This window comes from Mytilus trossulus, chromosome 8 (assembly GCF_036588685.1).
Source record: "Mytilus trossulus isolate FHL-02 chromosome 8, PNRI_Mtr1.1.1.hap1, whole genome shotgun sequence".
Taxonomy (NCBI): domain Eukaryota; kingdom Metazoa; phylum Mollusca; class Bivalvia; order Mytilida; family Mytilidae; genus Mytilus; species Mytilus trossulus.
Window position 1 is genome coordinate 34,707,682 of NC_086380.1, and position 27,145 is coordinate 34,734,826.

The 27,145-nt window shown below is 30.8% G+C and overlaps 1 protein-coding gene across 1 annotated transcript; it reads right to left on the bottom strand.

Moving 5' to 3' along the window:
* Positions 1-234: 234 nt before the first annotated feature.
* LOC134680887 (protein phosphatase PTC7 homolog) lies at positions 235-20,582 on the bottom strand. The gene is made up of 6 exons (XM_063540165.1): positions 20,210-20,582; positions 18,841-19,020; positions 8,911-9,109; positions 8,206-8,329; positions 7,121-7,250; positions 235-6,438 (listed from the first exon to the last, which is right to left on the bottom strand). The coding sequence occupies exons 1-6, from the start codon at positions 20,433-20,435 to the stop codon at positions 6,374-6,376; spliced, it is 924 nt and encodes a 307-aa protein (XP_063396235.1). The 5' UTR covers positions 20,436-20,582; the 3' UTR covers positions 235-6,373.
* Positions 20,583-27,145: the final 6,563 nt, after the last annotated feature.

Genomic DNA, 27,145 nt, shown 5'->3' on the forward strand with positions numbered 1-27,145 from the left:
TTTGTATACCTTTTTCAATAAAAATAGTGAAATTTTACACCCGCTAAAATAACCCGCTATACAGTATCCTGTATTGCATGCAAGTATTTCTTTTCACATATATCATTTACTTAAAGTATTGGTTTCCATTTAACATGATGCTTAGGAGAATCATATAAAAACTTGGAAAACTAACAAACAGCAGAACTATTTCATAAATTTAAACTATTTCGTCTATTTAAAACAACAAAGGCAATTATTTATACTTTTTATTTACTTTTCAACAATCCATGTCTATTTTTTACAATATTGGTGTAACAATAACAATTTAACTAGAAACCTTCATTTATAAGTTACATGTTACAGAACATGTGACATGTTCTATTATCTTGATCCACCTTTCATAATGAAAAAAACACCTTAGTCAGATAAATATCTTAAATAACTTTAAAATTATCTATATAAATGCCAACCTTGATGAACGTCAGTTTGGTTAACCTGTTGTCCAATCAATCTCCTGTAACTTTCAAACAGGAGCTCTTAACATGATAAATTTTAATTTTGAATTAAAAAAAAACATCATAAAAGGATTTATTTTACCTTATTCATATAAACCATAAAAACAAGTAACAGTGGACTAAACTGGAGTTAATCTTGACGATGTAATGGTAATGTGATGTAAAATCTAAATTTTCTAAAAATAGATCTAAATTTGAATGAAGTTTTATTTATAGATACCTGCTGTGTCAAAAATTTCACTCTTTAACCAATTGATACTAATTTATTCATAAAATAGTAATGGCCTATGCAAAAATAAATTATGTTTTTATCTTTTCACAACGCACATACTTTATTTTTTCATCAAACAAATGTTCAATATTTTGTATCCAATTACCCTCAACATTGTGAGAAGGCTATTGTCAAACAGTAACTTTCAGTTTTCAGTAACTTTTTATAATTTCTTAATATAATTTAGAAGACTTATTCTACATGATTGCAGTATTCTTAAAAAAACATGGCACAACAATATCTTTAATTATATATAACTAAAATATGGTATTTATAAGAATAACCAAGAGATCTTTCACCTACTTCACATATTTCATCCTTCTCGTTCTGTTTACATACACTGATTAAACATTGCATAATACTGTATACTTCATACATAATGTGAACATGTTACCTTAAGGTGGAACCCAACACTTTAACAAAAATTAATTTATCTCGTTTAATTTTCATAAAATTTTGACAAAGTATTTACTTTGACCCTTTGACAAAAATATAAAAATTTCAAAAAATTTGAACCAACTGTTTTATCAGAAAAATTTCACTGGTTATGTAGCAGTTTGACAAACACTTATTTTGATCATTGAGAAGCTTAACACACCCTTAACAACACAACATAATTGAAACGTCTAGCTGCTTTTACAGAGTTATCTCCCTGTAGTGTTAGGTACCACCTTGACAATATACTTCCCAGATAATATACATATATATGTAATTATTTGATGATTTTGAAATCATAGTTTACCTCTAGCTGCTGTTGTGTTCTAGATATTTCAGAATCCTTCCAATAGAATAGTTTTTTTTACATACAAGGTATTTTAGAAAACTAATGTTAATTTCAAGCACTCATTATATTTTCTGAGGACTGAAATTGTCCTGTAAAGTGAAATTTTTAATGATACCATATAAATCAAAATCTGTCAAAATATAATGCCCATTTCTTTCTTATTATTTTTATGAATGAACTTTTAACTAAAAATCTGCCTGTCAGAAGTGTTTTTAAATCATGCATGTGGGGATAAATTTTACAGTGATTTTTTAAAAAATATTTTGGGAAAATATTGATGTATCTAGGAGATATTTTGTTTACAATTCATACACACTTAAACTAGCTGTTATAAAATTGTATAAACAATATAATTAATATCAACTCACTTTAAAAAATACTGATGTTATTCTAACTATTTGCTTTCACATGAACCATATATCTAACATTTGATCAAAGTAGGATGTTTTGATACATTATTTAAATACAATGATTCATAAAATGCCAAATTTAAAAAATCTTAAGGTTGTCTGCTACTGATATTCACAAATAACATCTTGAAATGTTCCCTAAATTCAGAATGAAAGATTAAAATATCAAATTTTAGAAAATACATTAGTATACTGCTTGTGTTTACATTCAAGCATTGTAAAAACTGATTTTTTTAACTGTATCTAAAATTTATTAAAAATAAACAATAACAATTTAATGTTTTAGGTCATTAAACCATAAAACTGAATTTAACTACACTGATGTTGTTATTTTTTTTTTCTAATATTAATATACAGAAAAGATCAAACTATAAAACAGATTTTATATATTTACAAAGTATTAAATACACATATATATATTTGAGACAGAAAATAGAGTCAATTGACATCATGTAGAGAAAAAAATGTACTTTAATTAAACCAGTAATGAGTAACCTAATATATTAAATGTTAGATGATTAGAAGTTAAATTGATACTAATATGCAGGTTAGTGAATTTGTAATGGAATTTTATACAGGATGAATTCAAATGAAATGCTTCTAAATAACTTGTTAAGATCTACATTAAAAATAAACTAAATGATATTAACATCAACAGATTTTAACCAAGCTTTATTCCAGGAAAGAGTTTTTGTCTTTTGAAACTTATAATATAAATTTCTGTTTTTTTTTTCAATTAAAGGTTACAAATTTTAACAAGGCTACAGCTGCTGATCATGATATTAAGGAATGTTGTCTTAGGGCTATTCCATTAAAAAATATATGGGTGGGTAGGAAAAGAAGATTAATTATTGAATGTGGGTCCAGGGTCTTCTTCAGTTCGCTTCCATTACCTTTAAGCAAAATTGTTCTTGGTTTCAGGTATATTTTGAAAGTCCCTTCCTACCCTCCCAAATACAATTTAATGGAAAAGCCTTTATATAAAACTTAACTGAAAAGTAAACAATAACATGCAATTTGATATAAAATTTGTATCTTACTTTTAAAGACATAGAGAAACTTTACAACCTAATTGAGAAAAAAACACACTTGTTTTCAGAAGTCTGTTGTATACTTATAATCATTGACTACAAACATTTACACAAACACTTGGGATAATGGCACACACTTTCTTAATACACAAAATTTCACACAATATTAAAAAAAAACACAGGCCAACACACACAGAGTATCCTACTTACAATACAAATTCATTTTCGACAAAACTTTTCTAGTGGTAGACTTAAAAAAAAAAAAAAATCAGACCCTTCCTTAAAGTCTTAAAATTTAAATACAGATCTACATGATTTAGTTCCATGCAAAAAAGTAATAAAAACCTGTGAGATCACTATTTTTATATACCAGCTACCTTAATTACATGCATTCCCAAAAAAATGTGTCCACCCTTTACAGAAATATCACATTTGAAATAAAAAAACATAGTCTAGAAGAAAATTAAAATAAATTAACATATGAAAAAAAAAATACCAACACAACAATTCATACATTGTTAGTTAATTTGTAATATTTATAATATATTATCTATATTTACAAAATGTGCAATAATCAATACAAAATTTGCAAACTAATTAATTTCTATGCCACTCTTCTAAGAAAAAATAAACTTTCTCAAATTTTCTAAACTGAAATATGTACAGCTACTTAATGATATTTACAATATAAGTTCATTATGAAATGGATTTTAATATATTCAAGAATGGAATTTGACATGCAGAATTAAATAAAACACACACATGAAAACAATCTATACCCGAAGATTCTAAATTTTATACACTGTAAAAAAAATACATGAATGATAAACAAAGAGTACACAATATAACATAATTTTTTTTTTCTCCTTTGGATAATAGTACATTTATGTGAACTGTTTTTATTTTAATCAATGAATACAAGTTTATTACTTTTCATAAAAGGTGACAAACTTGAACCTTCTATCTAAAACTATTTCTTCATTTTAATTATAGCTAAAACTTTAAGGTTAACCATGAGAAGGTTTCAAAAACATATTTATATGTGCAAAAAAAATAACTGTTATAAATAATTTGGTTAACTACTACTCTGAATGTGAACCAAGAATTATTACTATTAATTTGTGTTTTAGACTGTTGAACTAAAGTTAACACTTGTGACATGTAATAGTATATCAGAATTGATGCACAAAAATCAAATGCAGATATAGTCTATTAATTTTTCTACTTTTTTTTTAATTATTTTTTCTCATATTTTGTTTTTTAATTTTTATATTATTTTCTTTTTTGTTCTGAATGTGAGACAAAAATTATTAGTATTCAATGTTTTTTTTAAAGTGGTGACCTGAAGAAATGTAATATTTCAGAATTGATGCACAAAATCAAATGCAAAAATAGTCTATACTTTTTTTCTCTTTTTTTTTTTCTATTTTCATATATTCTTTTAATTAACTTTTTTTTTTTCTTTTTTTTTTTTCTTTTCTTTTTTTTTCTTTAATATTTTGAGGTTTTATTACACTACGAAAAAATGGTACAGAATCTGTGTTATAAGTTAACTACATTTTATACCCTGGTGAAGATATGGTTACAACATGAATATTAAAACAAGATATAAACTGGAATTGTAAATTCCCTGAGATCACTATCTATCAATTAAAGCAAAATTCTGGATTGATTATACAAATAAAAGGAAAGAAGGGTTAAAGGTCAATGGGACAGCAACCCAAAGACACAAATAACCAAAAGACGTCTACAGCAACATAAAATCTTAAACAACAGACAACTGTACAAAATGTCAAGCTGTTAATCTTCAAAAGTCTAAAAAAAATGTATTCATTTAACCCTTTCCTCCATTGAATTTTTTTTTGCATGCTTGATTTGCATAGGATTTTTCAATAAAATTTTGATATTATGCTATGAAGTATTAATGCATTGCGAAAAACAAATATTTAATCAAATAAATTTAAGTTGGATATTCTTAAGATGTTCTTTTTCATATTGGATACAAATTTTATTATGCCTACTCCAGACACTTTGTAGTCAAAGCATTTCAACTGAGGTACTACACAGGCGTCAAAAGGTGTCATTATGGAGTAAAGTTGGTGGTGTCAAAATGCGTCACTATGGAGGAAAGGGTTAACAAAAACTATCAAAACATGATAAATATTTTGTTACAAATGAAAATAGAGTTTTAAATGTAAAGACAAAAATAAATTGATGAAACTAAGTACAAAGCAAACTCTTTATATCCCTGAATATTTTTTCATCAAATAAGAAATTTTTGGAGCATTAGAAATAATCAGTCTAGAGACTGTATATATCATTTTCATGAGAACAGCATACTGCATTTCATATTGCATTTTAGATTCATATGCTACCTCAATTATTTATATCGTTTGTTGGAATATTAATTTATTTCTGAGTATTAACACTTTGATAGTCAAATAAAATTTGAGGTAACCCTATGAAAATCTAGTTTTGGCTTTTAGGGCTAAGTGCTGTTCCAATAACAACTTTAAAGTTCAAATACCCTAGTTCTTAAAGAAATATATGATTTTACTAAGAAACTAAAACATCTAAATAATATCGGATCAATAAGGGATACAATACTGTTCCCTTTAAATTTAACCGTACAACACTTTTTAAGGTAAAGTTAGGAAAGAACAAGTATTTGATATTTGTACACAAAAAGAAAATGTAATAAAATATGGTAGTACAATATTTACAACAATTAAAGCAAAAATCAAAATAAAAGAGCAACAAAATATGACATAATTATAGGTACTACAATCTACAAAGATATATATATATATATTCTATTAATAAAGACGAGAAAAATGAAAGACATGATTTATAGTAATAGCACCCCACTCTCTACCAACTATCTACTATGCAACAATCCACACATTTACAAATGCAATTAGATTGCCAATATACATTACAGAAAACTACAAATATCTGTTTCACAATCTGAATCAATTGGCACTGTTCATTTGCAACAAACTCTCGGGTCTTTCAAGACATTAAAACATATAAAGAGTATGATCATTGTTCTAATAATACAATTTCCAGTCGTTGGCATTACCCAATCAATCGCAAAAACTTTGAAATATTATCATCTAAAAAAATATCTTGAAGGGAAAAAATCTTTCTGTGCCAATACTTTTGGAAATTGTTGAATATCATTTTGTCAGATGATGAATAGTTGGAACAGCTCTTTGAAAAAAACCTTTCTGTGACAGTTCCTTGGAAATTGTTGCATATTTTCTTGATGATGAAAGTTTACATGGCTCATAGAACAAAATCTTTCTGTGCCAATTCTTTGGGAAATTGTTGTATATTGTCTTGACGATGACAGATCTACACAGCTTCTAAGACAAGCATTATATACTGTCAGAAAAACTGGTAATTTTGGCTATAACTACAGTGATATCGTCTGGTTTCCCTCCTTTAATAAAAAAATAATAGAACATTATGTAGGTTTATTGTATGTCATTGAAATGAGTGCGAGAGGTAGAACTTTCAAACATCCCTAAATCATATACTTTTTTAAAGTTATTTTGCATACAGATATACAACCGTTAATCACAAACAACTGATGTTTAATATTCTACATTCATTCTCCAGATTTAATAAGAAATTCAGCTTACATTCTTTAAGGGTATAGATAGTATATACATATTTTTTCTATTTTTCTACAGCTTAGACCATTGGTTTTCCGGTTTGAATGGTTTTAACTTTCACACGTAAATTTTAGGCCCTTTATAGCTTGCTGCTCAGTGTGAGCCAAGGCTTCATGTTGAAGACCTTACTTTGACCTATAATGGTTTACTTTTACAAATGGTGACTTGGATGGAGAGTTGTGTCATTGCCACTCATACCAATATCATACTTCATCTCGATTGTTTATTCAGGTGCCCATTGTCATCATTCAGGTAAAATAAAAAAGTGGTAGTGGTCCAGTGTTATATATAATCAAGTAAAAATGTAAAAAAAATTAGTAGTCTAGCTCATTTGTTTCGGGACTATTGGTTACTGGGCCCTGGCAACATACATGTGACAACCAATATATTCTTCAGCTTCAAATTAAAAATAAAACCCTGCTAATTTATTTTAACATTCTAACTTACCAATAAAGTCTATTCCCATGTCAATGGCTGATAAAGCAAATGGTGATAGATAGTTTTCATCAAATGACAATAAATGTGCTTCCTCTGCTATACAGCTGGCCGTCTGCTGAACACTTTCTGGTTGAGGGTCCTGTAATAATACCATAATTATTAACATAAATCTTATGTATTATAATTGGGCTTTTTTAATAATGACTTTATGTTCTTATGTCCTTATGTACAGTTTCACATTAAAATGTCATATTTGTTTTGGAGAAGTTGTAGATAGAGATATTAAGATACTTTATGAAATATAAAATAAAATATAGGTTTATACTGAGCTCATTTTCAAGAATAAATGTCTCAGCTGTATGCAATTTTGATAGTATAATAAATATGTAAAACTAAAACGAAACGAGATTCTGTCCCAAGTACACTGATGTTCCATCCGCACTATCATTTTTTATGTTCAGTGGACTGTGAAAATGGGATAAAGTTTCTAATTTGGCACTCAAATTAAAAAGATTATATCATAGGGAACATGTTTACTAAGTTTCAAGTTGATTGGACTTCAAGTTCTTCAAAAACTACCTCGACCAAAAACTTTAACCTGAAGTGGGACGAACGGATGCACAGACAAACTAATGCACAGATGAACAACGGATAGACAGATGCACAGACCAGAAAACATACTGCCCATAAATGGGCCATAAAACTTATCTTTAGAACTATTTGACCCTATATATTTATGATACAGGGTCAAATAATCTCACTTAAAATGAGATATGTCAATACTTATTCATGCTTATTTGACTTCATATTAAATCATTGACTCATTATAAGAGGTACCCATAATACTGACCTAATTCACAAACTTCAGCATGTAACTTCACAAAAGATAAATTTGTTTGAAAAGCTCTGGTAATTTTGCATTAAATAAACCAACATGTTGTATAGAAAATGTAAATTTGTGGACTTCTACTGAACAATCTAAGATTCTAGCATTGTAATTTTTCTACTATTTTTATGGAGGTCATTTTTATGAGTTGGCTTTCATTGAGCATGTTAAGAAATAATATGTAAATAGTACATTTGTACAAACCAACCTGTAATTGTGAAATATGCCGTAACAACATATCTTCTGATAAATTGTCAAATAAGCCATCTGTTCCCAACATGATTACATCCCCTTCTTCTACAGGGAATGATGAACTGTCTGCCATGCTTGGACTAAAAATTATGAATAGAATATATTTACAAAATATAAAATGCAAATAATGATATTATACTTGATAAATTAAACATATTTCTCACAACACTTCTTAACTTGAATAAAATAAGATGACAAAACTATAAAATAAATCAGTGAGACAATAAGTTAAACCAAAATACACATTCAAATAAAACAAAGATGTGTAGAGTTAAAAAAAAATGTCTTTAAATAATCAACATGATTCCACATGTTTACCATATATATACAAAGCTCCTATTGCCAAAAAAATGCAAGTCTTCATACTATAAACCAACTCATTGCCACAAATACTATATTTTACTTAAATTGATCTAGTATTTTTTTTTACTATATTCTCATTTTCATATTTATAACAAGGGGAGATTCAACTTTCATATTCATGGTGATTAAAATTTGTCACATTTTTCAACTCACTAAATTATTGACTAATAGAAACAGACTATCAAAGATTTAACACCAACATCAAATTCTTGTAGCACAGGTATAGGATAAAGGCAAAAATAATACAGAATCTGCCGCTTGTATAATAAACAAAGAGTGTCATCTACACTACACATACCTGTCACTCAAGACAAGACCTTGTTGACTGGGAGGGGCTACAGCCAGCTGGAATGGAGTATTAAAATAATGCTGCTGCTCCTCTGATCGATGAACTATTTCTCCATCACGTATAATAAGGAAGCCACTGTCGCCTAGGTTTGCTGAATACACCCGTCTCTCTTCCCGATTTAAGGCAACTATACATGCTGTACTACTACCTGCAATTAAAAAGTTCAAAATTGAAATATATGTTAAATACATTTCCATTTTAATTCAGTGACATTGGTTGTTGTTTGTTACTATACATTATGTTTTATTTTTGGTCACATGTATTTAGCCTTCTTATTTGATTTTTTTTACATTTACCACTGTTTGATGTGGGTATGTGGCTCATTGTTGAAGGCTATTTATGTATGCTAACTGGTATTTTGAAACTTCTACTTCATTTCTTTTGGGTTTGAAATTTGACTTATTGGCAATCATACCACATCTTCTAATTTTTATATATTTGAGGGTTTCTCTTTTTCTTCAGTAAAACATTACATCACAGATTAATTTATACATGTACTATAAAACTACTAACAACAAAATGAAATACATGCCTGCTTTTTATAATTAATCAACTTTTTTTAACATTTAAAGATAAATTATGGAATGTATGTTTTCATGAGATTAGACTAAACTGCTTATAGATTAGGGGATCTGTACAAAATAATCTTGTGTAATTAATTATGGATACTAAATAAATATTACATGTTAAATGTCCTGCTGTAATCTCAAAATTTGTGTAATATAAGCTCAATTTTCTTGTTTAACAAACTTGATGTTTGATTAGATACATTTTCTACATTCAATGCAATAAACATGTACTTTTTAAGCACAGTCTTTCCAACAGGACCTTAATGTAATATATGATAGATTATTGGTTGCGTTACGCCACATTAGCACAAAAAGGCGATATCGCAGCGATTGGATGTTTTGATAAGAGAAGACTTTCTTTTTTCTCTTTACACTGCACTATCCACTTGAAGAGTCTATGCTTTTCCAGTGTTTTAATAAAACAAGGTTAACAATAAGCATGAACAGGAAAATTTCTTATCATGAAAATTAAGGCATTTTTTTCCTGAATTTTCATAAAATGTTTAAAAATCTAATGGGATAATTGAAAGACTGTTCATTACAGTAACATTAATTGGATGCAAAGAAATACCATGATTTCCTTGTAAAAAGAAAACTGATACTTTAACATGAGCATTTCCTCTGATAATATCCCACCTCTGTTATACAACAATGGGCATTGCCAAGACATAGTGTATGAAGTTGGATAAAAAAGAAATACCAATACATAGAAAAATACTCAAAAAGAATGTCTGCACTGACTATTTTCAAGGGTTTTTTAAAATTGAGTAAATAATTTCCAAAATTTTTATCTATCTTTGAGTTCACTGCATATGGGAAACATATCGGCAAATTATTAACTCATGTTACATGAAGCAATCAATTAAAAAAAAGTAAATTTCTTCAAAATTTGGAAAAACTATAAAAAAAAAAAAATTGAAGAAAAAAGTATGTATACATACATGACATAAGTTTTATAATAAAAACTAGCCATTTACAAATTTATGTAGTTATAAACTAGAGGCTCTAAAGAGCCTGTGTCGCTCACCTTGGTATATGTGAATATTCAACAGAGGACACAGATGGATTCGTGACAAAATTGTGTTTTGGTGATGGTGATGTGCTTGTAGATCTAACTTTACTGAACATTCTTGCTGCGTACATATATCACCATCTATAATGATTGGACCAGTAGTTTCAGTTGAAAGTGTTAGTAAAAATTTACAAATTTTATGAAAATTGTTTAAAATTGACTATCGATTTGTCTGATTTGTCTGAAATTTTCAGGGCAGATAGATCTTGACATGATAAACAATTTAACCCCATGCCAGTTTTGCTCTTAATGCTTTTGTTTTTGAGTAATAAGCCAAAAACTGCATTTTACCCCATGTTCTATTTTTAGCCATGGTCGCCATCTTGGTTGGTTTGACGGGTCAACGGACACAATTTTTACCCAAATGATGATTGTGGCCAAGTTTGGTTAAATTTGGCCCTGTAGTTTCAGAGGAGAAGATTTTTGTAAAAGATTAATAAGATTTACGAAAAATGGTTAAAAATTGACTATAAAGGGCAATAACTCCTAAAGGGGTCATTTGACCATTTCGGTCATGTTGACTTATTTGTAAATCTTATTTTGCTGAACATTATTACTGTTTACAGTTTATCTCTATCAATAATATTATTCAAGATAATAACCAAAAACATCAAAATTTCCTTAAAATTACCAATTTAGGGGTAGCAACCCAACAACAGGTTGTTCGATTCATCTGAAATTTTCAGAGCAGATAGATCTTGACCTTATAAACAATTTTACCCCATGTCAGAATTGCTCTAAATGCTTTGGTTTTTGAGTTATAAGCCAAAAACTGCATTTTACCCCTATGTTCTATTTTTAGCCATGGCGGCCATCTTGGTTGGTTGACCGGGTCACCGGACACAATTTTTAAACTAGATACCCCAATGATGATTGTGGCCAAGTTTGGTTTAATTTGGCCCAGTAGTTTCAGAGGAGAAGATTTTTGTAAAAGTTAACGCAGGACGACGACAGACGCCGGACGCAAAGTGATGAGAAAAGCTCACTTGGCCCTTCGGGCCAGGTGAGCTAAAAACATATATGCATATTTTTTTTTTAATTTGAAGTTTCAAATGACTTGAACAATGTTGAATAAATATTTTATCAAACACAATTTCTGCTACCAACTTTAATCCAATCTCCCCTCCATATAATTAGAAAAATGTTTACCTATAATTACATATGTATTCAATACACCAGTATGTACTAGTGTTGATGTTAATTATACAAATAGTAGTAAATGTATTACATTAAATTATATAGTATGGTATAAGATGGTATAAGGTCTCAGATGTGTTTCTCACTTCACCACACTGATAAATAGGATTACTTCATTCAGCCAGACAATGTTACATTGATTTTCAGACTACGGTCATAGCTTAGCTTATAAAAGATATAAAGAGACACGTAGAAGTCAACTCAATAGTCCACTGGTATCTGACTTATTATCATCATGTCTGATGATCATAGGTTACGAAACATTTAAAGGGACACCTACAGTCATCTCAATCACTGTGTTCAGACTTTATTTTCAAGGCCTATTAAAAATTACTTTCTATCAAAACTATTGTGTATCAGTACTTTAATCCTATTTAATGCAATAGGTGAAGAGAGGAGTTTATCCGACAGCATTCGCCACACAGCAATTTTCAAAGCTTGGACGGTGTTGTTTTTCATCATGTTCATGTGATCCAACTGTGTTTTGAAATTCTATTTTGTTTCTTAACAAATTCTATCTTATTAAAATCCTGTGAAAAATGCAGTCTTCAAATCTCACCACTTATCAACCCCACCGTGCCTACATACCAATTTGTTAATTTGTTAATTTAAACTGTTAAATTATTAACTGTACAGTGCCAAAGTAAATTATGATAATTTTGGATAAATAAATAAGGACCTGACCACACATTAATTACATTTCAATTAACATATATTAAGTACTGTTTGTGGTTGAATGACAACAAAACCAATTGTCATTAAAAGGTGATTTCATTATAGATTGTGAAAAAAAGATAAAATTTGTAACAGTCAATCATACAATCAGGGGAAAGCGTAAAAAAAAAGCTTCACGCTTTACTTTTCAGTCTACAAGCCAGACGCTCATCTTTTGGTAAATTTTATATTCTGTTAGCTTGTAGAGAAGAATTTTACAAGCCAGAGAGGAATTTTACAGTCAATGTCGTAGGACTTGTGGTTAAGTGTGAAGACTGTTCATGTACCATAATAATAGGCAGCAATGGGCAGAAAAATAGAATGCTGGGCAAGGTCAAATATGTTCCTTGATTGATGTATGCAAACAGACCTCTAGTGTAGCAAGAACAGCTTACAGTACCCTTCAACAGGTTCTACAGCACCAAAATCATTCAAGGTTTTAAGGAGGTAGACCTAGGTTAAGGGAAATAACTCTTAAAATCATCAGTACGTTTGTGTCAACCATGTTCCCTAAATATATTCTAAGCTTCTAGGTTACATAGATTATTTCCAATCTATTTCAGGTAAATGCTTATATTAAAATACATTGATGATACTTGACTTTTACAAACACATAACTGATATAAAGAGTTATCTCCCTGAACCAAGGTCTACCCCCCTTAAATGGTCATGTTACTCAATTTTTAATTTCTGTGTAATGTTTCATCAAAGAAGATTTTTCCAATCATCTTTTTCACATTATACCAACGGAATGTCAGTCTTTCTTAAACTTGTGGGTCTTTTTTTACTGTAAGTATTTAGTATTGCAATTTCGGGTAAATCTGCATACAATTACATGTTTATAAATTGGATATTGAAATGTGAGTTCTCACCCAGATTTATTTTTCTCATTATGAAAATCTCGCAAATTTTTTTGAATGAACAGTACTCCTTGGTAAGCTCTACTATAAAATCTTTCTTACATAATTGTACATATAATGGAATAACTGTTTCAAATGTATATGTTACCTCCATACATGTCTCAAATATTACATGTATTTACATGTTATAAGATGTAATTTTCTCATCAACATGATCAATTCAAACAATTCTCACACCTTAAAATGACATAGTATTTGTTTAAAAAAAAAAAAAAAAAACTCATTTAAATTACATGCAAAACAAGTAAAGTGAGGATAAATTAAATATGTGTGAATTTAATCTATCAAAATAAATAACATTCAAAATGATATTCAAGGAATTTCATCTGTGCTTGACACATTCACTTTGATTTTGTTTCTTTCAAATAGTTGTCAAAGTACATAAAGTACATCTAAAGTCTAAACTAGTATTAAGTGTTTGGACAAAAAAGTACCAATTCATGAAATTATAGAGTTTGTAGTAACACATAATACAATTACCCAGGAGATGTTACTTGCTATATATGTAATCATAATGCTTGTTAGGGACACCATCACGCGCTGCTGGAATTGGTACTTTTCCGAACTTCGTGATATATAGTATACAATGTAGGGTTCTCGGTAAGGATTTTTGAAGGCGAGTCCAGGGACTCGTCATTTTTGGCCATGATGAGTCCAACAGCAAGAAGAATATATTTTATTGCAATATAATGTAATATTTTATACTCCATGGCCTAACAGAGCAATGAAAGGACATTAAATTCAGATTACTTTTTAAACTTTTGCTATAAAATGATGATATTAGTGTTTAACGGTGTTCAGTTGATACAAAATTTTACAATCTTTGCATCTGTGGACTCGCCAGTTTTGAAAATGGTGAGTCCAGACAGATTTTGATGAGTCCAGGACTCATTGACGCGCCTTAGCGAGAACCCTGAATTATGATATATGTGATAAGGTTGAGAATCTTTGAGAAACATTAATCTTGGTTGCTGATTGAATCATGTTTCTGAAACTAATCAGATGTCAATGTTAAAATATGTTTTAATCTTGTCTAAGTTAACTGCATTATATCTCTACATAAAAATTAATGCAAGCATGATAGCTATAGATTTTTTTTTAAAAAAATGTTCGATAGGATATGTATTTTTGTTATTTTAAGCATATATATATCATGTATATGAAAAGAGCAGGGAACTCAATACCTCAACAACTCACGCCAACCACAAAAAGTTTTAAGTGGGAACCCCTATCTAACAGACGAACATCTCAATTTTAAAATTCAATCAGCATAAAACGTACAGTGTAATTTGACATCTCTAGAAGAACTAGATACATTTGTAGCTACATGTACATGTAACATCTTTAAAGAAATATGCCTCCTCTTGTTGAAGTCTGGACCTCTATATATCTAAGGCCAGACTTTTTTATTATCTGCTTAACGAGATCCGCCGACTCCACATTGTCCGATTTCAGAATAAAAATAAAAGTAGTGCTTCCTACTTTTATTTTTATTTTTTCCGCAGACTGTTATGAAATCCTCAAAAAAAAGAAAAAAGTACGAGTTCGGGTCTGCGATTATTACTTTATCTCTTGTCGCATGGTCAAACAAAACGGCGACTTCCGGGAAGGGACCGTTTTTTTACATTAAACTTTAAGTCCCATCACTAGAGAGAAGTTCGTGTTTACTCAAATTTGTTAAGTGTAATAGAGATGAGGCAATCGTGGTCATGTTGTCCAATGAGTTACCGGAAGATGTTGGCATCAGCCGCATTATAACCAACGAGGCAGATGTTGAACCTGACATGCCGGTCAACGTTTTGGAAGAGTTTGGGTTTATATTTTTCCTTTGAAGTAGTATCTTAGTATGCATATTAAAATAGTATCAAAGATATCAATTAAAATCAATAATGCTTTTTGAATTTTGTGTATGGATGGGACCAAATCATTTGAAAAACCACTTTTTTTATTCACGTTCACCCCCTTTCACTTTCGCACCCTACAGTACACGTTTGCACCCTACACCGGAATAAAACTTAGGAAACTCAAGCTGGTAGCCCAGACCAAATTATTCCTAAATGATGTTTGTATTTTGAACTAAATTTTATCAAAATTTTAGTAGCCCAGCTCACAATCTAGAGGTCTGTTTTCTTCCATTGTTCTTGTATTTTGATAAATCCTTAAAAAAAAAAAAAAAGGTTACTTAGATTGGTTTTATTTTTATTTTTAGTATCGACTGGACCAATTTTGCACTTTTATTTTTTTTTTTATTTCGTCCCCTCGACCCTATTTTTTTACAAATTTTCTCGTTAAACAGATAATAAAAAAAGTTTGGCCTAAAGAACTTTTAGTTATTTGTGTTGCTGGGTTGCTATTTCAAAAAGGTTTATGTAATTATGTATATCCCCAAAATGGATATATATATATATAATATGAATATAAGATGTGGTACGAGTGCCAATGTATATCAACAATTGTTTTCATGTCCTTAACTCCTTAAATAGAAAGTTAACATAAAAATTAAACTGAAGATTTATTTAGCTCAAGGTTATATGAAAGTTATCTGTTAGATACAGTACATCTAATTTAACTACATTGTTATTAAAAGGTCCTTCAAACGTCCCTGAGATGCAAATAATCCTAACCTTCTTCTACAAGTTCAATAGCCCAAAGGTAACATTACCGATCATTGCCAAACAATAACTTAACTATTAAAAATTTAAATCCTTACATCAGATCATGCAGATATTTATATTTCTTAAATTCTTATATCAACGTAAGCTTATCATATAATAGTTAATAACACATTTATTTTTATAAATATCTATATAATGCCAAAAGTTTATTTTGTACAGCTGTATAGTTTACGGAACATGAACAAAATTAAAAGGTTGAAAATATAAATAAAACCCTAGTCGTTAAATTTAAATCTACATCACTACACTTCTGGCAGCCTGACAGATACAGTAATGGACATGTTGTAATGATATGTAAACTTGCCAAAAAAAGCATCTTTACAAAACTTTATGTCTTTTTTTATTTACAATCTATCAAATAATGCCTTCCGTCAATAATTTATAATTCAATACTTTAGATTTTTAATATGACAACATCATCATTTTTCATAAATTCATCATGTGTGAAGTAAGAGGTAAACAGTTTAACTGTATGTAGTTGTAATACAAAAATACATGATATACATGTACATGTATGAATTAGGACTTTCTCAATGCAATAGACCACTTTTGAGTTTGTCCATCACCAGAAAAAACTGGTCAATTATGCACCCATTTATGACGTCATTTACCAGATCTGCAGAAAGAGGGGCTCGCCTGTTTCCTTGAATAATTCGTACAATATAGCATTATAATTTTCCAACCACTCGCTCAACTTCGAAGGGAAGTGAAGATGCCCCTAAACGCATGAATGACATTCACTAAAATCAAAGGTTTGGACAGAAATGCATTGAACTCAAACATTGTCGACGGTTGTCAATTAATGTTAACCATTTCCTAAACCTACATGTACCAATTTATTAATTGTGCAATAAGTTTTTTGTACACAAATAGAATAAAACTGACCATTTATAATTTAGTGCTTTTTAGACTCGCATACAAATTGACAAATTTACATTTTGTATATATTAAACATCATTTGAACATTTAGGAAATAGCAATCTCACAAATAATATCTCCTTATAAAATTCCTACAAGGTGAGCATGGAATTCTATATGTAACTAAAGAATTTGGATAATCTTAGTTAGAACAAATATAACACATATTTGAGTAGCTAACTATAAAATGGATTACCATATTTTATCAAATACTTATCAAAAGTTATGTCATAATGTACTAGTGACCTTACAGCCCATTTTAGATTAATATACTAAATATTCTCCATACATGTACATGAATGACATTTATAATGTGTGTACAGACACAGAAAGCATGAGGTTATCTTCATGTTCTTTGAAGACTTTGATCTTATAAAAAAAATGTCTGATGTAATAAAGTCCTCATTATTATATATTATAAATTGTTATAGGGCACATCAAATGAAGACATGCATGTACAATGTATTTCTGATCCTCCGTGTACATGTATCTGAAATTATCCACCATTTACCGGATTTATGAAAATTTACAATGTATTCAAAACACTTTTACAAGTTTTCAAAACCATTTTATATCAGTTCTCACCAATTCAACATTGTTCATAAATGTTGTTCAAGTATAGAAAATTTTGAAGAAAAAAAAATAACATAAAATTTCAATAATAAGTTGAATGTCTTGAAGAAAAAAAAATCCTTGATCTTAGCATGTTTAATTAGCACACAAACTTTCTCAGTGACCACAATATTCTATGTAAATGTATTTAGGTACCTTGAAATAAAGGCTTATTTTGCAGGTTTGAGCCAGGGATGGGGTCGATTACTTTAAAATGAAATCGATCAAATTACAATTACTTTGCTAATAAAATGTTATTGATTACATTACAATTACACCCTATTTCATATGTAATCGATTACATTAGATTACTTTTCTTTAGAGTAATCATGATTACTTTAGATTACTTTTCTTTAGAGTAATCATGATTACTTTAGATTACTTATGACTACATTGTATATTGCATTATCAAATTTTTTGTATAACTTTTATTATCCTCACAAAAAAAGCTATTTTGGTGATTTTTTTAAAAAGCCTTAATTTATTCACCTTATTTAAAGAATTTATAGACAAGTACAGTGTAACATGTGAAATTTATTAAAATAGATATCGACAAGTGTCCTTTCTCTATGTAAAAGATTTAACTTTATTTTTAAGCATAAAAAAAATATTGGAAGCACATTAGAAGAACTTCCTCGTTTGACATTTCCTTTCTCACCATTTAAATTTTGAAACTAGAAAACTCTAGATTCATTAAATTTTCTGTAAAGCGTACACCTTATTACCATGACAACTTTATTTTGAGAGCCATTGTAGTATTGTTTTATTCCTGTTTTGTTATTATGATATACATGTACCTGTCATGTACTAATGCTGTATTTTCTTTCTAGACTTAAAAGTACAATTTAACCTCTCTGTAACATAAGATGTGTGTGCTGACGCATTACATGTATTAAAAAGCCATCATTCCATCAATCAATTGACCCACACTAAATCTGAGAGAATATACATACAGTCTAAACATGGCAGAACTAAAGGTATGTTCTTTGGTAAATTCAGCCATGTCTGTTATTATTTTTTGTTAATCATGTGTTAATTCATGTAATGTATGGGCTTTGCTTATTGTTGAAGGCCATACGGTGACCTATAGTTGTTAATGTCTGTGTTAATTTGGGTCTTGTGGACAGTTGTCTCATTGGCAATCATACCACATCTTCTTTTTTATAGTCTTATTCAAAACAAGTGAAAGAAAGATTACAAACCAATTAATGGTGTCTTTTGTTCAAGTAATTCCTGGTAACTAGCTTCTATAACTTTGACAGGAGAGCTTAAATTTAGACGATCTTCTACCACAACACGTTCACATATATTCATTAATGTTCTAGGAAATGCTGCAGGATCTATCCCATAATTCCTCCAGCCACCAACACCGTCAGCAACACCTAGCAAGAAAATAGAATAAAAAATAAATAGAATTGATAGAGGCAGCCCTGGCATGGTGGTACTACACAGCTGAAAAAATTACAAATAAATAATTCTATATTTTCTTGATTCAAAAATAGATAGTCAGCTGAAGCATGTAAAGTCCGCCTCTGGGTACTTGATTTTCCTGCTGTGTTTAAGACCCATTGGTGGCCTTCTGCTGTATTTTTACTCTTTGGTCCTATTGTTTTGTCTTTGACACATTTCCCATTTAATTTCCATTCTCAATTTCATTGCTGTTAGTTTCCAAATTCCATGTGAAATCAATTACACAAGTCACAATGACCAATGGTCGATGACATAATTATAACCATGATAACTGAAGAAAATTTTTGATACTTTCCATATGTGTTTTGAATCTAGTAATCTTATTAATCGAACAGATATATACCTCAGCCCAAAATACATATTTTTCATTTATATAGATTGAATGCTGCTTACTTAACATTCTTAATGGGCCATGACAGATATTTGATATACATGTACATGTATATATTCAGGTCAAAAACAAAATTTAATTCCTGAAGTGGACATACATCTCAAAAGTGTACACTTTAATATATCATTGTCTATAGACATGATACTGATAGATCATGATCATAACACCATATAACATTAAGTTTTTCATATAACATCTATTGGTTCTCTGATCAATGTCAAGTTACATGTAACCATTGATGGCAGTTCTCACTAAATTCATGGGACTGCGCAAGTGTCAGATTGTTGTATGATGTAAAAGAGTCAAGTGATACTGATAGATAAATCTGGAGGTGTTTTTTTTGAGAATCGAGTTACACCATGTACGCAAGAGCTCAATCATCATATTATGCCTCTTGTATTATAAAGTCATTGAACAATCCTCGAAAACAGATATTTTTGTCGATATTTTTGTCGATGCATTTTTGTTATGTACATGTAATTACTTTTAAAACATTGCGACATAAGAAATTATGCAAACTTTGAAAGTCGTCTACACAATGATAAAGGACGAGTGATCAGATTCCCAAAATTAAAAAAGGTATCAAATTTGTTGAGAATTTTTATTTTTTATTTTACCTTTTCAGAACCAAAGGTAAACAAAGATTTTTTTATGTGACCTTGTCAGGATCAAATGTAAACAAAGAACTTGCTTTTTAGTTTAAAGCTTACCTATAACATCATAACTTGTATTTTTAGCTACGAAATATGCGTCGTCACCAAATGACCAGTTTTTAAAATTAGGTGTTTTAGAAACTGACTTTGAAAAGCCCGAACACCCAGTCACAAATTGCACAGGTCCTTTCACTTTTGCACGAGGTTTGAGTTGAAACTCATTATGAATTCCGGAGACAATCGCACGGGACAGCAGTCGCCATCCCAGTGCAAGTGATTGCATGACACGATAGTCTTCACTTTTACAAAAGTTTTTGTCAAGAATATCACTCCGAGTTGGACTAAAATCACATGGCAAAGTTTAACTCCAGCTGACTCCTTTCATCTTTGTTTAGACCTTGACGTCACGTGTGACCTGTTTGACATTGTAAAAAAGGGAGATAATTTGTAAACACACATTCTATGGCACGCCCATTTACCAAACAGAATATAGCAACAGTAAGGGTGACACTAATGACAGGACGATTGCCCGGAGAGTAGACATGCCAGCTAGGACGGTTGATCTGATGAGATATAAATCGTAAGACCTTTTTTGTTATTCTGTAGATTTTTTTGATGTTTGTAGAATCTAAACCTTAGAGATATTATCAACTATATTTTATGAAAATCAAACAAAAGAGATGAAAAAAATTATTTTTGATCAAATCAAGTCTATACAAATCCTTGATGAAATAAAACTTGAACGGATTTCCCACTCGCCAAAATAAGCTATATATATATATAAAAGAAAATATCTCTTTTTTTCTGATTATTGAAAGTATTTTTTATCCAAATTTTTTTCTGATTTTCATAAAAAAAAAATACACTAAAAGTTTCAGAAATATTTGCTGCATGCTTTTCGAAATTTTAGACATATTTTTTAAAGTTCACATCCATTTTGTTGAATCATTAGCTATATCTTGTATATGTAGTAAGGACACAAATCGTTGGTGGGTTCCAAATCTATGGCAGATTCTTATCTAAGGTAAATTTATGTGACGGTAAAGCCATCCCAAATCTATGGCAGATCTTTTATTGTCCTAATCTATGGCAAGTTTTGTAATTTCCCAATGTATGGCGGAGTTTTGTTGTTTCCACGTCTATGGCAGATTTCAAGGCCGTAGCGCATGTTCTTTTAAAGTGAGGCAATTCGCCGAGCGGAGCGAGGCGAAAAATTTTTAAGCCTTTTTTTAGGGGGGTTTTGTGGCTGAAACGGGAGAAGCTAGCTTATTTCAGCATTACTATTTATAATTAAAAAACAAAAGCAAAAATAACAAAAATGCCTTATTTTTATTAGCTACCCTATAAGTAAATATTAAAATTAATCTCTGTTGGTCACGTTCTTATGCATATTCATGTATTTATATTTATTTCCAGTAGCAAGTTATAAGCTTCTAGAAGACGAGAAAATGTTATAAGCATTCTAATGTCACACACAAGTGATCACAAGTTGTCTGTAAACATTCCGCTGTCAACCTACCTGGACACATTATTCTACCAATTTTTATACGACCGCAAATTTTGAAAAATTTTCGTCGTGTATTGCTATCACGTTGGCGTCGTCGTCTGCGTCGTCGTCGTCGTCGTCGTTGTCGTCGTCGTCGTCGTCGTCGTCCGAATACTTTTAGTTTTCGCACTCTAACTTTAGTAAAAGTGAATAAAAATTTTAACACAAGGTTTATGACCATAAAAGGAAGGTTGGTATTGATTTTGGGAGTTTTGGTCCCAACATTTTAGGAATTAGGGGCCAAAAAGGGCCCAAATAAGCATTTTCTTGGTTTTCGCACTATAACTTTAGTATAAGTTAATAGAAATCTATGAAATTTTGACACAAGGTTTATGACCACAAAAGAAAGGTTGGGATTGATTTTGGGAGTTTCGGTCCCAACAGTTTAGGAATTAGGGGCCAAAAAGGGACCCAAATAAGCATTTTTCTTGGTTTTCGCACCATAACGTTAGTATAAGTTAATAGAAATCTATGAAATTTAAACACAAGGTTAATGACCATAAAAGGAAGGTTGGTATTGATTTTGGGAGTTTTGGTCCCAACAATTTAGGAAAAAGGGGCCCAAAGGGTCCAAAATTAAACTTTGTTTGATTTCAACAAAATTGAATAATTGGGGTTCTTTGATATGCCGAATCTCACTGTGTATGTAGATTCTTAACTTTTGGTCATGTTTTCAAATTGGTCTACATTAAGGTCCAAAGGGTCCAAAATTAAACTTAGTTTGATTTTGACAAAAAATGAATCGGTTGGGTTCTTTGATATGTTGAATCTAAAAATGTACTTTAATCTAAGATTCTTGATTATTGGCCCAGTTTTCAAGTTGGTCCAAATCTGGGTCCAAAATTAAACTTTTTTGATTTCATCAAAAATTGAATAAATGGGGTTCTTTGATATGCCAAATCTAACTGTGTATGTAGATTCTTCATTTTTGGTCCCGTTTTCAAATTGGCCTACATTAAGGTCCAAAGGGTCCAAAATTAAACTAAGTTTGATTTTAACAAAAAATAAATTCTTGGGCCTCTTTGATATGCTGAATCTAAACATGTACTTAGATTTTTGATTATGGGCCCAGTTTTCAAGTTTGTCCAAATCAGGATCTAAAATTATTATATTAAGTATTGTGCAATAGCAAGTCTTTTCAATTGCACAGTATTGTGCAATGGCAAGAAATATCTAATTTCACAATATTGTGAAATAGCAATTTTTTTTTTATTAGAGTTATCTTTCTTTGTCCAAAATAGTAAGCAAGAAATATCTTATTGCAAGATTTTTTTTAATTGGAGTTATCTTTCTTTGTCCAGAATCAACTTAAATCTTTGTTATATACAATATACAATGTATATTCACTTTTTACTACCAACTGATAAATTTAAATAATCTTTACCATTCAGTGATAACAAGCAGTTTTTTTACATCTTAATATTTTATGATGTATTTAAATGAGTAGTTCTTGTTGCAAACTCCATTAGAATATTTTAATTGAGACTAGTTTTGGAATAAGGGAAAGGGGGATGTGATTAAAAAAATGGGTTCAATTTTTCTCATTTGAAATTTCATAAATAAAAAGAAAATTTCTTCAAACATTTTTTTGAGAGGATTAATATTGAACAGCATAGTGAATTGCTCTAAGAGAAAACAAAAAAAATTAAGTTCATTAGAACACATTCATTCTGTGTCAGAAACCTATGCTGTGTCAACTATTTAATCACAATCCAAATTTAGAGCTGAATCCAGCTTGAATGTTGTGTCCATACTTGCCCCAACCGTTCAGGGTTCAACCTCTGCGGTCGTATAAAGCTACGCCCTGCGAAGCATCTGGTTAAGTCATTGGTTTGACCTACCGGGGTTCGAACCCACGACCTACCGCACTAGAACCCTAGAATCAACGGAACACGCTAGCATACAACCAGACAATGCTGATCATAATCAGAAAAAGAAACACGAAAAAAATATTTTCAAACAATACCAAAAATATATTTCATACTTTTATTAAAGATAAAAAAATAATCATGAATTGCCTTATACATCAAAGACTTACATAGAAAAGGCGCTTTACGGTTTTGTTTAATTTAATTATTAAAATAATAATTTTTGGTCAACATGCATGACATGGTCAATGAATTATTTTATTGATTAGCATTTGATGTTCAGTGAGTTGATATTGTAAACATTGGTATACCTACATGTATAGCGTTATCGATTCAAACATAAACCAAGGAAAATAAGCCAGCATACTAATAGGGGGTGTTTTTACTTATGAGTTACCTTTTTCATCTTTTTCTTTTCTTTTAAGAACCCTTCTTCTACCAGTTTTGTAACGACATTCAGATTTGTTTCAATTTTTTTATTTTGATTTCTATTCGGAACACTTGTTTTATTTACCATCACCGCTATGGTAAAAGCTGTAATCGCTGCTACAGATTGGACACACTGTATGTAGTGTGCCGGTAGATAATTTGAAACTCGAAACTCGCATATTGGTAATGTAAAATACATAATTAAAAAAAAAGACATTCGAAAGTTTGGTCGTCGTTTCAAAAGTGAGGCATTTGCCTCATTTGCCTCCATTACGCTACGACCCTGGATTTTGTGCAAAATCATAGATCAAGGCAGTACATATACGATCACTAACTTGTCTTAATAAATAAGTTGACATGTACGACAACAGGAGCATGTCTAAATCATTTGTGAAATAAAAATTCCATAATGGTCAACCGCATGGTGATGTCAAACATAAAAAAAGTGTAAACGTGATATACCATTATACCGAAATTAGGATTACAATTTATTTATCTATTTATTTATTAATGAAATGCACATTTATACCACTGGGGGTTGAAGGCATATACAAACAATACAATACAATATACACAATAGAAAAATTAACATATTACAACGATCTTTCCTGGAAAAAAATAAGCATTTCTTACTCTGTGCATTGTACCAGTTTAATCCATTTATTAAAACAACTACAAAAAAGTCCATTAACAAACATGAAAGCGGTTTTTATATAAAAAAAAAATAAAAAAGTTTGATTTTTCACATAATATTTATTTTAGCGTTAATCAATCTTTTTTAACTGGTGACGATTTGATTCGACTTGGTGGTATCCTGTAATTTCATTTTCTCACTTTAAATTAATACTTTGCTAGCCGTAGACACTGAAACATTTACTATAACATCATTCCTATATCCACTACTAAAACAGCTGTCACTGCCTTAAATATCTTCATCGCGGGATTCGGAAGGTATATCAAATAATTATTATCCGTCCTATAGATATATAAATAAAAAGATCACATCTTTCTTTAAATTATCTGCAAATTTTTCTAGAGTTAATTTTTAAACACAGGACTTCAGATAAATTATGTAATTCATAAATCTGCCATAGATTAGAAGAAAACAAAAATCTACCATTGATTTGACGTTTGTAACGTCATATTTGCCATAGATCTGGTATCTGTCACAGATTTGGAACCCGCCACAGATTTGAGTCCTACATAATCAGGACTCGCAACTATTTTTGATACGTTTTCGTCGGTAAAGCTGACAGGACAGTTAAATCTCAATAAGAAAAGGGCTGAAATTTCCGAGAAAAAATTAGTTATAATTGGTTAAATAATTTCTCCAAACCGGCCATGAACTATCTAGCATAATATTCCAGTCGATTATAAAGTTAAGGGAATATTTATTTTACTGGAGATGTAGAGTCCAGCGCTGAAGATGTAAAGTCCAGCGCTAGAGATCAAAAGTCTAGCGCTGGAGATGTAAAGTCCAGCGCTGACGATGTAAAGTCCAGCGCTAGAGATCTAAAGTCTAGCGCTGGAGATGTAAAGTCAAGCGGAGAAGATGTAAAGTCTAGCGCTGGGGATGTAAATTCTAGCGCTGGGGATGTGTAAAATCTAGCGCTGGAGATATGCAAAGTCCAGCGCTGAAGATGTAAAGTCAAGCGCTGGAGATATAAAGTCTAGCGCTGGAGATGTAAAGTCTAGGGCTGGAGATGTAAAGTCAAGCGCTGAAGATGTAAAGTCCAGTGCTGAAGATGTAAAGTCTAGCGCTGGAAATGTAAAGTCCAGCGCTGGAGATGTAAAGTCTAGCACTGGAGATGTAAAGTCAAGCACTGAAGATGTAAAGACTAGTGCTGGGGATGTAAAGTCTAGCGCTGGAGATGTGTAAAATCCAGCGCTGGAGATGTAAAGTCTAGCGCTGGAGATGTAAAGTGATGTTATGCTATTGTTTCAGAAAAAGGGAGAAGGTTTGGATCCATTAAAACGTTTAATCCCGCTGCAAATGTTTGCACCTGTCCTAAGTCAGGAATCTGATGTACAGTAGTTGTCGTTTGTTTATGTAATATATACGTGTTTCTCGTTTCTCGTTTTGTTTATATAGATTAGACCGTTGGTTTTCCCGTTTGAATGGTTTTACACTAGTAATTGTGGGGCCCTTTATATCTTGTTGTTCGGTGTGAGCCAAGGCTCCGTGTTGAAGGCTGTACTTTAACCTATAATGGTTTACTTTTCAAATTGTTATTTGGATGGAGAGTTGTCTCATTGGCACTCACACCACATCTTCCTATATCTATCTAGCGCTGGAGATGTAAAGTCAAGCACTGAAGATGCAAAGTCTAGCACTGGGGATGTAAAGTCTAGCGCTGGAGATGTGTAAAATCCAGCGCTGGAGATATGCAAAGTCTAGCGCTGGAGTTGTAAAGTCCAGCGCTGGAGATGTATAGTCCAGCGCTGGGAATGTAAAGACCAGCGCTGGAGATGTAAAGTCAAATCCCATTCTTGCATCCTTATTTGCAACACGCTATACAACACGATTTTACATTTCTAGCGCTTGACTTTACATCTCAAGCGCTAGACTTTATATCTCCAGCGCTTGACTTTACATCTTTAGCGCTAGACTTTACATCTCCAGCGCTGGACTTTACATCTCCAGCGCTAGACTTTGCATATCTCCAGCGCTGGATTTTACACATCTCCAGCGCTAGACTTTACATCCCCAGCGCTAGACTTTACATTTCCAGCGATGGACTTTACATCTTCAGCGCTGGACTTTACATCTTCAGCGTAGGACTTTAAAAGACACTTTATAATTAATCTGTGTGAGACCAACAGAGGGCTCCGTACATTAGCAAGTTTAAAATTCAAGGTTGAAGAAAATAAAAAAAAAATATACTTTCATTTTCCTTAACCCAAATTAACCTGCCAGGACAGTAGCCTTTTTTGTCAGAAATTTTGTTGAAATTCGATCAATATCAATGGATTAATTTGAACATTTTATTCAAAATTCATGTATCTAGTCTGTCTTTCAGTGGTTGTCGTTTGTTTATGTGTTACCTCAGTTTGTTTTCGAGCTTTTTTTTTTTATACTTGTTTGTACATAAATGAGGCAGTTAGTCTCGTTTGAATTGTTTCACAATTGTCATTTCCTATAGAACATAA